We start from the raw sequence: 12349 nt of genomic DNA, 5'->3' as shown, positions 1-12349 counted from the left end.
CTGTATGTCCAGTCTTCCCCAGTCATGGCCTCTTTCCTGCTTAGAAATTTTGTCTGGATGGAATTTGTGGATATTCAGCATTGTCTAGGATTTCTGAACATCTGGCAGATTGGAGCAACTCTGCAAAAGGTCTGACCAAACTTTGCTGCCAAACATCCAGAAATCTTGGCTGTTGCCTCCACACATGCACAGATCAGTTGCATGGGATGGTGTAGTAAGTCCAGCACTTCTGAGAGTCATCACATACACTGCACACAGACAACACAAGGAATGCTTAAGTACTTCTACCTGGAAAGTCCTGAGTATAACTGTGATGGCCATAAGTGACAGGGAGACAGGTATGAAGTGAATTTATGAGTTAAAGAGACTGAGAGACAGAATTGGAGCTCACAGACCACTACTCCTGTCTAAAACCTAGAAATTTCTTGAGCAGCAACTTGCATCCCTGCAGTTTTTTTTAAAGGAATATCATATGCAAGGCAGGGTAAATGGGTATCAACACATGGGTGCTTCTGTCAGTTGATGAAGGGAGTGTCTTTGAATAATTCTGGGTGTAAATGACACTATGTGAGGAAGGAATTTTGACTGAACCCCACCTTAACCACTTCCCAGCAGAGCTGCCACTCCCACTTTGCCCTTGTCTAAAGCTGAAACTCTTTTGAGCCACTGCTTCTATATGCCAATACAGAGTTATACAATAAAATAAAACTAAATAAAATAATGCATGCATTACTCATAAGAACACGTAAATGGGTAAAAAAACAGCACTGTGGTGAGTGAGTATAGCGGGAGGTCAATTACACCAAGGAAGAAGAAATAGCTGTAGAAGATCCAAACAGAAAAAAGATGTGCAATAAGCTGTTCACAGCCACCTAACTTGTGTTTATTTTCCTTTTTTGTTTCAGCTGTCTATACCCCAGTGTCTGTTTGATACAAAATATTTCAGTAACTTCTGAACGCACCACACTTTTCCCAAAGAATGGTATGTGGAAAGAAAGATCGAATAAGATCTCCACTCTGATAACTTTTTCAATTCTTTGCTCCCCAAAACATGCCTCAGTGTTTCGTATCAGATTTCTGGGAGTATCACAGTGCGTGGTAGTTTTACAGATCAGCACAAGTCCTCCCACAGCTTTCATTTTCTTCAGACAACTGTCTCCCATGAAAACATGGATCTTTCTTGGGTTTCTTCCTCATATGGCTCAGCAGGCACCCCTCCAGAAAGTGCATATCCAAAACCACTGCCAGGTTCATACAATCAGCTGCCCAGTACATTTTGCAACAACAAGCATCTCATGCCAACAGCAAAGGATTTTGTGCCATGTCATCATCCTCTATCGTATGGGCTTCTCTCATTTCAGATCCTGCCACCTCAAATCTAGACATACAGTGTAATTAAGGCATACTTCTGGAGTGCCTGCTGACTGAGGCTTGGAAGCAGAGCACACACTGCTGTTTCAAGTCCAAAGCAAAGCGAAGATAAAGGTTTTGCCATGCAAAGCTGGTGCAGCAGCCACAGTAAAAAAAAAAAAAATTGGTTAGATCTCAGTTTTTCCATTAGCAGGTAGTTGAAAGGATTTACAAATGCTGTGGGAGTGTTTTCCTTCAATGCTTCTTTTAGTATCATAGAATTGTTTAGGTTGGAAAAGATCTTTAAGATCATCAGGTCCAACTGTCAACCCAACACCACCAAGCCCACTAAACCATGTCCTGTAGTGCCTCATCCACACATTTTTTGAATACCTCGTGACACCACCACTTCCCTGGGCAGCCTGACAACCCTTTCGGTAAACAAATTTTTCCTAATATCCAAACTAAACCTCCCCTGGCACAACTTGAGGCCATTTACTCTTGTCCTATCACTAGTTACTTTAATGCTTCTCTACTCTTTGTCTCTTAACACACCACATAAATGGGTCTCCCCTCTATCTCAGAGCAGATGGCAGAATCACTCTGTCTTCCCATTGCCTGATCCCAGTTTATTTTCTCAGGCATGATGTTTCAAAAAGTACCTGTGCAACCAGCAGCAGCAAAAGCAGCTCAGTTGGCAAATAGATGCACCTCATTAGACTTAACTGATTTGAACAGATACAGATAGGGTGTTGCAACAGCAGGGTGGTAGAAAGACAACCAGAAAGAACATTAAAAACTGACAGGATTTGTCATTGACCTGGCTTGCCTTAAAATTTACCATCCAGCTCCCTTATCTGGAGGGGGGTGGAAGGGGAAGAGCAGAACAGTAACTACTCGATGGGCAGCAAACTGAACTAAGTACCCCAACACCTACTCAAACCATGAACTACATGTCAATACATGAAACCCAGTCCCCTGGGATTAGAATACCAGACTAGATTTAGTAGTTTGATATCTTGGTTCTGGCAATGGACCACATACGATGGTTCACATCGAGCAGAAAAACAACCCATACTGCACTGTTGCCAACTGTGCAATGTTTTATTCAAGGAGAAAAATTCTTTCCTGACCCCTAGGCAATCAGTCTGTGGTCTGTAGCATGACATTTGGCTGTTCCTCTCAAGCAAAGCTGTAGCACAAGTATTCTTTAGGCTCATAAAATTAATGACCGTCAATATTACCCTCAAAAATTATACACGTGTGCAGCCAAAGCAGGTTGAGTTAACTGCTTGCCACAATCAAATGCAGAAGTTAATATCACTCTGAACGGGGAAGGGTTTGTTGGAAACTGACGGTTCTTTGACTTGTCATTTTTTACTGCTTGACACTCAGTTACATTACAGTAAAGAACCAGAAGTGTTCACACTATATTTTTGATGTAGTGAGGCTACTGCTATTTAAGTTCAGCAAAATTATATGTGGGCAGCTAATCATATAGTTTATCAACTAAAAATGCTTGTTTTGGGCAACTACCTTAACTTTTTTTAAAGCAACAACGCTACTGCAGACTATTTTCTTGGTGTCAGAACCCAAAGCTTAAAATAGGGAGGGAAAGACCAAGAGAACATGGTTCAGTGGTTAGAGAGCAGTAAAGATTCTCATTTTTGGTTCTCAGCTTCTCCATCAGTTTGCTGCAGAAACCTAAGTAAATCTCTCTGTACCTTGAAGTATCTTTCTGTACAGAAGTTAACATGGACTAGGGAAACCTGGATGAGAGCACCAACATTCACTGAGTCCTTATGTGGGCAGCCACAGTGCAGAGCCCTGCTGGGGTCAGTCCATCCTGCTGCTCTATTCATCTACACGCATCACCAGGACTTCAGGGTCCCCGTATTTTTTTCTGCTGCAGAAGGCCAACCTGCTTACCAAGACTTCCCCAGACAGTCATGAAAAAACTTTTCAGTGCTTCTAAACACAGAAAAGGAATGGGAGGATTAGCTTGCCATCTTAATACACACATGGCAAGGCTCACAAATCCAAGCAAAAGCTGAACCTGAGCCTTAACACTAGCATGGGCCAATTTAGGCTGAGAGCAACACTTAAGCTGTGGGTATATGTGGATGCAGAGTGGAGTCAGGGCAACATTTAAGTAACTGCTATGTTCTACAATGGAGACTTAAACTCCCCTCTAAACAGTTACAGTGATTTATAGCTGGGTAAATAAAGTTGTCCAATATTTAGAAGTCAAATTTCTAAATATGAAGTCAGAGGTCTCAGAAAGGATGGAGTTCAAGACATGACAGGCTTCAGTCACTGAGCCTGCAGTCTCTGGAAGACCAGTAAACAGGATACTAAGAAATTAGGTAGGCACAAAAACACGCAAAGTTGTGGAAATCGGTGGCCACCCTTGCCCATCACAAGAAAAGGAAACTTGTACAGATTTGCAAATTCCAGTGAAAAATCTTGCTAGGGGCTTCTGCCCAGCACTTGTATTAATACATGCTTGCCATTCTCATGAGTTAGAAAAGCTACTGAAATTCATGGAAATGTTTAAAAGCTTTATTTCATTTGGCTGTATGGAAAATTATACGATTTGCATCTACATTGGTCTACTGTGATATTTTGAACCTTTGCTATAGAATAGTGCAGCTGAGTTTCAGAGAGTGAGAGAGACTGAAACAAATTAAATTTTAAACTAGGTATTTGGCTAATGATCTTATAACTCAGCACAGTAATGTGCTCCATGTCATAATTAAAGTACTCTGCACAGGTTTCAGAAAGTGAAATTTAGCAACACCCAAAGTCTGAAAGAATCTGACAGGATTCTGTGCTTGGATTATGAATTGATCAAATGTTATCAGCAGCATCAAAATACCACCTTGCCTAATGATTCACAGATGCTTATTCAGGTGCTATGGCTGAGAAGGATTTCCCTGTCCTTTCACGTGACACTTACCACAGAAACACCCATGATATTTGCTACAAAGAAAGGAATCTTCTTCATTAGTATGCCATTGAGCATTATAAAATCCAGTGATGTTCAGATGAATTAGAAAGATAAAGATATACAATCACAATTTAACGTTGCAAAGCACTGATAAATATTCCAGTGATTAATACAACAGAGAAACAAACAGCTGAAAACAAAGCCTGGTAACATTATGGCCTACTCTTCTTTTCCAAGAGTATCTTAAAGGCTCTGATGGACAAACTACAATGCCTTAGCACAAGGCAGGAGATTACTGCCCTGAGCTGTTCACCTCACACAGGATGTGCAATTGAAGAACAGCACATCAATCAATTCCTAACAAGCTGGGAACCCACAACACAATTTCATAATAATCTGGGATGGTTTCCCTAAAAATAACCTCAGCAATTGATTGATGAACAACTGAGATGTTCACGCAGCAGACGTTTGGGGAGCATCTAGGGAAGGTAACCTTGCTTTTGCCTTACTAAGTGGTTCCACCCCTTAGTTGGTGCTCCAGGCCAAAATCATGCTCATACACTTGAAAGATGATGAGCTATCTTTTTACGCTGAGGTCACATTGGAAAATTGAGATCTGCAGTCAGATGTAGATAAACTTGCTGAGATTTTAGTAAGAAAACCAGGGTGGTAGTGGGAGGAACAGAATTTAAAAAAAAAAAAAGAATTCCTGTTAATGGCAACTCCAGTTACTTTCTACCTCAATTGCCTACATTTATGGGCTACTTCTCAGTATCGGCGCTCTCCTTGATCTTGAATTGCCATTTCACACAACTTATCTTACATGCTGCTGGAAAGAAAAGCAACAGGTTTAACTCTGGGGCCCTCTCTTCCTTGTTCACTTAATGAGAGTACAGGATCATCACAATATCAGATTTATATCCTGTCTTGGATTCTCAAAATGTTTGTTCTTTCTGATAAGATAAATTCCACTGCAAAGGAACTCTTTGAAGAAAATCTCCTGTCTAGCCATTTTTAAAACTTTTTATTTTTCTTTAGCCTGAGTCTAGATCAATATTTATACTGTGTGATGAAGCAGAGTATCAGCAACAACCCATCATAACATCTGTAGCCTATTTTCCAGGACAGATAAACCTAAGTATGTTCAGTAGCTACTTCTATTACTAAGTCTTAATAAATTGTTTTTATTAAGATTGTCCTTCTGAACAGGTCCACTGTCCTTATGAACCACTGGAACATTAAAGTGATAGAAGAAGCAACATTGTACTAACCAGCTGAAGATGGACCCAAATGATACAAGCTCTGCAGGCTGCTGCAGCTGTTAAGTGACAGTACCCTTTCAAACTGGACTATTGCATTCTCCTTCACCCTGCCCACGCTACTAGACTAGGAGCACAAACAAAATACTGAATTTGAACCCACCAGTTATAAACAACAGAACCAAACACAATCTCCCCAACCATGTTACATTATAAACAACACATCACACAGACTCAATTTTAATAGTTGTTATTATAATTAAAACCCTAATTTTTCTTGTATAAGATAAGGAGAACATGCTGTGCTCTATTACTCTCTACGTCCAATTATTATAATGTAGCTTGTTCTCCACCCCCCCAAAAAAAAAATTAAAAAATTGCAAGTTCATATCTCAGCCTGCAGCTAGGGTGGATTCCAGGAAATTTGGAACTAATTCACAATGATAAAAATTGGCTGGTTTATGTCTTCAGCTGTGTTACATGTTTCTTCTCACCTGTGTTAGCTGAGAGAGGCAAAACAAATCTCCTTCAGGGCAGCAAACTGGGCTGAACAAAAACCAGGCAATGCTCCATGCATAGCAAGAAGCTGAAGTGCCAAAGAGAGTGGCTGTAATTGCATCATCTTGGTTTCCCAAACCGTTAAGGCACGCTACTTGCCACAAAGTAATTGCAGACCTCGCGTGTATTTCAGCAATGCTGTGCTCTTCATGTTTGGCACTTAGAAAAGCACTTTGACCATTAAAGGTTTATTTCAGCTATATGACATGCATGCAGCTAGTATATTATCATCCCCATTTTAAGGATGGAAAATTAAAGGTTTCAGCCATGCTTATATACCAAATGGGAAGAACTGGAATTTAGATTTTCATCAAGTAGGTTCAATCCAGGACTTCAAGCAAAGCTTTGTTTCTTCAGGGAACTTAAGACAACTTTGTTGTCTTCAAGGAACATAAGCCTATCAGTTTAATTAGTATTGAATTTGTGTATTTTTTCCAAGGTACTAAAAAAAAACCCCTCAGACTTCACCCTTCCAGCCTTCAAAGCGACTTTAAAAAGGGGATAGGTATCCCTGAAAAATTAACACTTTAAAATCAGATCTGAAAAAAATGCAAAGCAGTGATGGCACTCTAGCTTGTAGGTCATTGTATTTTCCAGTTGCTTCCATTTGACTAATAATAAAAAGTCCTCAGCGTGCACTAAAATTGGAAATATTCCACTTGAGCTTTTATTTAGGAAACATGAGAAATGTAAAACCAAATCTTAGCAACATCGCATTCTTCAACTTTGATTTCACTGTACTGCTATTGCCAGTTGCAGTGCTGTCTGGAAGAACCAGTCAGAGTTAGGATAGTATTGTGCATAAGTGCCATATGCATAAAGTAGCAACATGTTGCCCTGTTTCCACTGCGTCTGCAACAAAGCAAGATGAAATAAGGGGGCGGGGCAATAAAACCCGTAAGAAAGGGAATGCTCACTGAGACTGACCAATGTCATATACACAGGGGATTTCTGACTGGAACCTTAAAATCACAGTAAAAGTAAGCTATTTTTAAAAAACCCTTTCTAAAGGTTTGATAAAAAACTGTTCTTTGGTTTAAACACTTTCATTGAAATTATCTGCTTTCTATGAAAAATGCCAGCTTTTCTTCAAAAAGTCAAAGCCAAGAACTACTTCTGAGTTTTGGGTTGGCACTTAAAAATTTATATACTCCAAAAATTGTTTTTCTGCCCAGTTCCTGTTGAAAAATCCCAGTTCCTGGCCTGCTCTTGCATAAACAAATAAGATAAATATCAGATGCCCTCTACTGGCCCTCTGTTTAAGTTAGAGTTTCAGAAGTTATGAATTTCCTAAATTCCTTCTAGCCTTTGCTTTTGTTACAGTAAAGTTGTAGTATCCTGTGTCTGTCAGACAAGTCCCATAGCTTCAAAAATAAAAGTGTGGTCAGTTTGATGGTATAGCTGTCATCATGCTATCAGAGGATGACGTGGACAGAAGGAAGCTGGAAGGGCTGAGAGGGAAAACTGGCAGCTCCAGGAAAAAGATTTGGGTTAAGGGAGGAGAAAGGAAGATGGCTAGAACAAGGAAGAGATCATACCGGGATTGAAGCATGAAAGAAACATGGATGCCAGCAAGCACAATTCAATGTCCCAAACATGAGGGGAAGGGGAGAACCTGGAATCCACACCCTTCTACACTCCCTTTTAAACCCTTTGGGCTAACAAGTTTCCTTGAACAAATCAACCTTTCCTCGGAAAATTCTCTTTTTGCTTTCAGATTAACAACATGTATGGCAGGTGGTGCAGATACAGAAATGTTGCAACTCTCTTCCCAGATTCCTAGCTTGGCTACTAGGAAGAACACGCTGTAGCAGGGTTAGATTCATGTTACACATGAAGCTTCACAAATAGGCAGATTTGGGATGCAGTGTGATGAATATGCAGTAGGAGAATAGGTAGTCTCTGATTAGAGACAGTTCCTGAAGCAGTTTTCCACTGATCCTAAGCTCAGTGCCTGGCATGCTCAACTAGGTTATACTTAGCACATGCTCAGGTTTTGCAACACTCTCCTCTACTCAAACAGACCCGTAATGCTCCTGCCTCCTAAGGAGGGTAAACACTCATGTATTCTTGTTGAGTAAAGGTCCTTATTGCAGAGGCAATTCCACTATCTTTGCAGCCTGCTAGGCAGCTATAGGAAAGGGCAAAACCAAATGGAGAAGTCCTCCATCATCTGTTTCTTACCTTCCCCTCAAATCTTGCGGTGGCTCCCAGCTGCACTCGGATATTCCGAGGAGGAAGAGTAAATGCTGGTGCTTCAGCAGGGACAGGGGGGCTGAGTGTCAGGGACGTTTTGGAGACTCGAGTAGATGTCACCAGTTTCACATCCCCCATGATGTGGACTGTAGAAGAGAAAAAAGTGGTAATACAGAAGTTATGATGATTAATTACTTACATTACAGTAACAGCTAAGAATCACATCAGGAGCAGATTGTCCTGTATGTATACTATATTCATATACATAGTAAAAGTCTTCAGCCTAAGGTGACAAGTGCTATTTTCCGGGTGCGGAACTGAGACCCAGGAAGACTGCCTGGTGTGCCTACAGCTGCGGTCAGGGTCACAGCCGTGAGCTGAACTCAGTTTGAACTCTCAAGTCCCAGGCCAGAGCCTTAACCAAAAAGTCATCCTTTACAACTGCATTAAAAGGTAATAACTTATTTCAGGAGGATATTTTCACAACGTGACTTTGATTTTCCTGGCCTGGAATACACCAAAATCAATAAGTCTCAAAAGTAGAGCTAGCGTTAAACAAGTACTTATGAAATAAAGAGACCTCTGTTTGCACTGGATTTAAGTTGCAAGCGGGAATGTGGAAAATCTGATTTTTCATACCATGCATTCAAGATCTTAAGATATATCTGGATATCTCGCTCCAAAGTACTGCTAGTACATAACAAATACTTTTGCAGAAATTCCAAGTCTCTACTTTACTGTAAATCCTTCTACAGCATATAGACTAGTAAAATAGCACAGACACCAAATTTCGTAATGCTACAAAAATGGCATTTTAGACACTTCCTTACAGATATCTGCTTCAGAGGCGATTCTTCTGCTACACATTTCATAATTCCCAGCAGAACACAAAAATTATTGTATTTTTGAAAAGTAAAATTTCAGGTTTTCCAGAAAAAAAAGTAGTAGCTGACCCTAGTACTAATTCATTGAATCATCTACGTAAATTAGAAGCCCCACTGTAAAATGCCTATTTAATAGACAAGTTTAACAATGAAAAAAACCTGAGAGATGGCTTGACCCACCAATAGGCCATGTTGAACCAATGGAGAATACTGGGCTTCCAGTCATAATCCTCTGCTGTACACACCAATTCATGATAGACTATGTATTTATTCACCTGATTCTGATAAATTTACAATAAATAATACTTGAGTAAACAGTGAAACTTCAGCTTGAACAAGAGAAAAATCAATTAAACTAGGGCGACATTATTCCTGACTGTATGAAGGATACTTTTTCTACAATAGGCTGCATTTATCTGGGGAGCAGGGGAACACAAAACTCATTCATTTCCAAGTAGTACTTAAACTCCAATGTCACATGTATGCATGTGAAAACCCAGCCTGAGAACATAGTTTTCCATATAACGTATACCTGACATGCTCCATAAACATACAGAAACACCTTCTCCACATTGATCAAAAGCAGTTTAAGAGAGCAGCTCCTCTCATGGAGGTTATTATGCTAAAAGTTAGGTGTTTAATCTGAACTAGAAGTTGTGGATCTCTCACAGTCAACAGAGAGGAAGAGGCACCTCCAGAGGGTGTTTTGTTCTAAGGTGTGGGAGTAACAGAGCTTTCTGCTTCATAGTATGCACTTGTCTGGAACTACGGTTTAGAAGGCAAATCCTTCCAAGATATCAGTTAAATTATGTATGCACACAGATTTTCAACAAATGCTTGACATCTCCTTCCTCATTCATAAGAATCCAGATGAAGTGGACTGCGGATTTCTTCTGGAATGGTGTTCTGTTAGCATTTCTGTATGTCGACATGCAAAAAAGCAAGAAAATCCTCTAGCATTTCTAACAATTAAATTGCTGAGACCAACACATAAATGGAATAAAGATCATTTCTTTAACCATGATGCAAAACTTTAAACTGAGAAATTCTGCTGTCATTTACATAAGAGTTAATCTTGCAGTGAATCTCTGTATTGGCACCCAGTAACTTGAGAGCACAGCTTAAGTCTCCCTTTCCAGTATAAGCAACTCTTTTAAAACACAAACAGAAAAAAACCGCCCAAACTATCTTTGTACCTTAACTTATGAAAGAACCATATGAAAGCATAATATAATTTAAATACGGAAGAAACTGTTTGTATTCCACAAGAAATGAAATCAGACTTGCTTCTTTTCTAACAAATGTACTTAGCGCCCTAACAGACGAAGAATGACAGTGTCTCACAGCTATAGTCACTGCAACAAACAACCATTTGCTTGAAAGAGTGAAAGAATTATTCTTTTGATTAATTGTTCTTTCATTAAGGACAAGACTCCAGGCTCAGTTTGCCACTCAGCTAAAATTGCAGTTTATCCCAGGAGACTTTCAATCAATTACACAGCTGTAAACTGATACATACTTAGTCCATATTTGCCAGCACATTTTAAAAATTTATTTTTCTTTACAGATTAAGAACAAACATTTTTCAAATCTCAAATTACCATAAATATCAACTGTGATCTTTTGCCACTTTTAGTATATGACATTGATAATTTTGTATCTGCTTACCTCTTGTGAATTGGCCTAAATCCCATTCTAAGGTTTATTTCTAATTTTCTTTTTTTCTGTCCTCTTCCTCAAAGTGCTTCCTTAAATTGCTCTTTTGGACAGATGATCTGCACTTTTCAACATGCTCGACTAACTACTCAATCTTCAGTTTTTCTTCCCACATGTTGTTCTCCTCTGCTAAGTTACACCTTTCCGTAGCCTCTAAATGCCAAAATCTGCAATGTCTCTCTAGCTGTGAAACTCTTAACTAACAAATCAGTCTGCCAATACAAGACTGCAATAAAATTTTCAAACGACCAGTAGTGACAATAACATGTCAGGTATAATACAGATCCTATGAAAATCTTCTCCAGTCTGAACTGCAATGCATTTAATTCCCTAAGAAGTCAGTAACAAAACCTATCCTTCCACACACATCTGCATCAACTTTGCAGAGAGCTTACAAAACCAAAACAACATCAAAAAAGCATATACCCCCTAAATTTTGTTTTAAAAGCAATATTTGTAAGAGTAGTAAAATTGAAAACAAAACAAAAAAACCCAATGACCAACATCCAGAATCCAATGCAAACTTGATATTCACCCATGCAAATGCAACTCCGTTTTGGTCAATGGCATTATAATGGCTGAAACAAGCAAGAGAGAAAACTGTATGCACTGCAGATGCTCACAGGTCTATTCTGTAGGGATAAAATGCTCAAGTACCTGTCCTTAGGTACAATGCACTGCTTATCCAGGGCAACTTTAAGGACACCTGCTTACATACACAAACCTCCACACTGGGTATGCTGCAAGGCCAATTTCACCAAGTACCTGAAACAGCGCCACTGGCACACACCTGGAAAATGCACTGTATTCAACATACACTCATCCTCCAAGCATCACTGGGCGCAGGTATGTCTGGACTGCATTGGACAAAAAGTCCTGTGGCTAGGAAAGACCCTCTGATGAAAAGACTGAGCTAAAACCCAACACCAGCTTTCCACTGATTTCTCTGGCTATTCGATCAAGCTCTACACAAAATGAAATGGAAAAAAAAGAGAGAAGGGAAGGGGGAAGGAGGAAGGGAAGAGAGAAGAGAAAGAAACAGGAACGGGGGGAAGTAGAAAGAAGAAAATCCTGAACAACTAAGCCACTCTTGCTGGTCAAGTTACACTTCTATCACATGTTGGTAAGATGCTAAAAACTGTCAACAAATTGATGCCTAATATAATGAGACCATAAAGCATAAAATAAAGTAATAGCCAGTCTTTTCCTTAAGCACATCTTGCACGGGTTGATGTTTTCCTAAATAAAGTGTCTAAACACGATTGAATTTACAAATTAATATTAGCTCAAATCAGCACAAGCAGTTTTCTAGCAACATAAGCCTCTAATCATTCATGTTTACCAGTCTGACTTCAATTAGTTATGTAAGCTGAAGATGCTTCTAGTAAATAATTAGGAAGTAATTTTTTTCAGCTTAGAGGATGTTTAACAATTAT

At 39.5% G+C, this 12349-nt stretch overlaps 1 protein-coding gene across 9 annotated transcripts in view; it reads right to left on the bottom strand.

Moving 5' to 3' along the window:
• Positions 1–12349, bottom strand: part of MYLK (myosin light chain kinase) — a 221661-nt gene that overhangs the window by 148535 nt on the left and 60777 nt on the right. For all 9 annotated transcript variants that reach the window (XM_069780952.1, XM_069780949.1, XM_069780950.1 and 6 more), the window contains one exon: positions 8302–8459. In XM_069780952.1, the coding sequence (XP_069637053.1) occupies positions 8302–8451 (150 nt within the window). In that variant the 5' untranslated portion in view covers positions 8452–8459. The remainder of the gene's footprint in view (positions 1–8301; positions 8460–12349) is intronic.

The sequence above is a fragment of the Haliaeetus albicilla genome, chromosome 4 (assembly GCF_947461875.1).
Source record: "Haliaeetus albicilla chromosome 4, bHalAlb1.1, whole genome shotgun sequence".
Classification (NCBI taxonomy): Eukaryota; Metazoa; Chordata; class Aves; order Accipitriformes; family Accipitridae; genus Haliaeetus; species Haliaeetus albicilla.
Note: the sequence above shows the minus strand (reverse complement) of the source record. Positions and strands in the feature narration are given on the sequence as shown.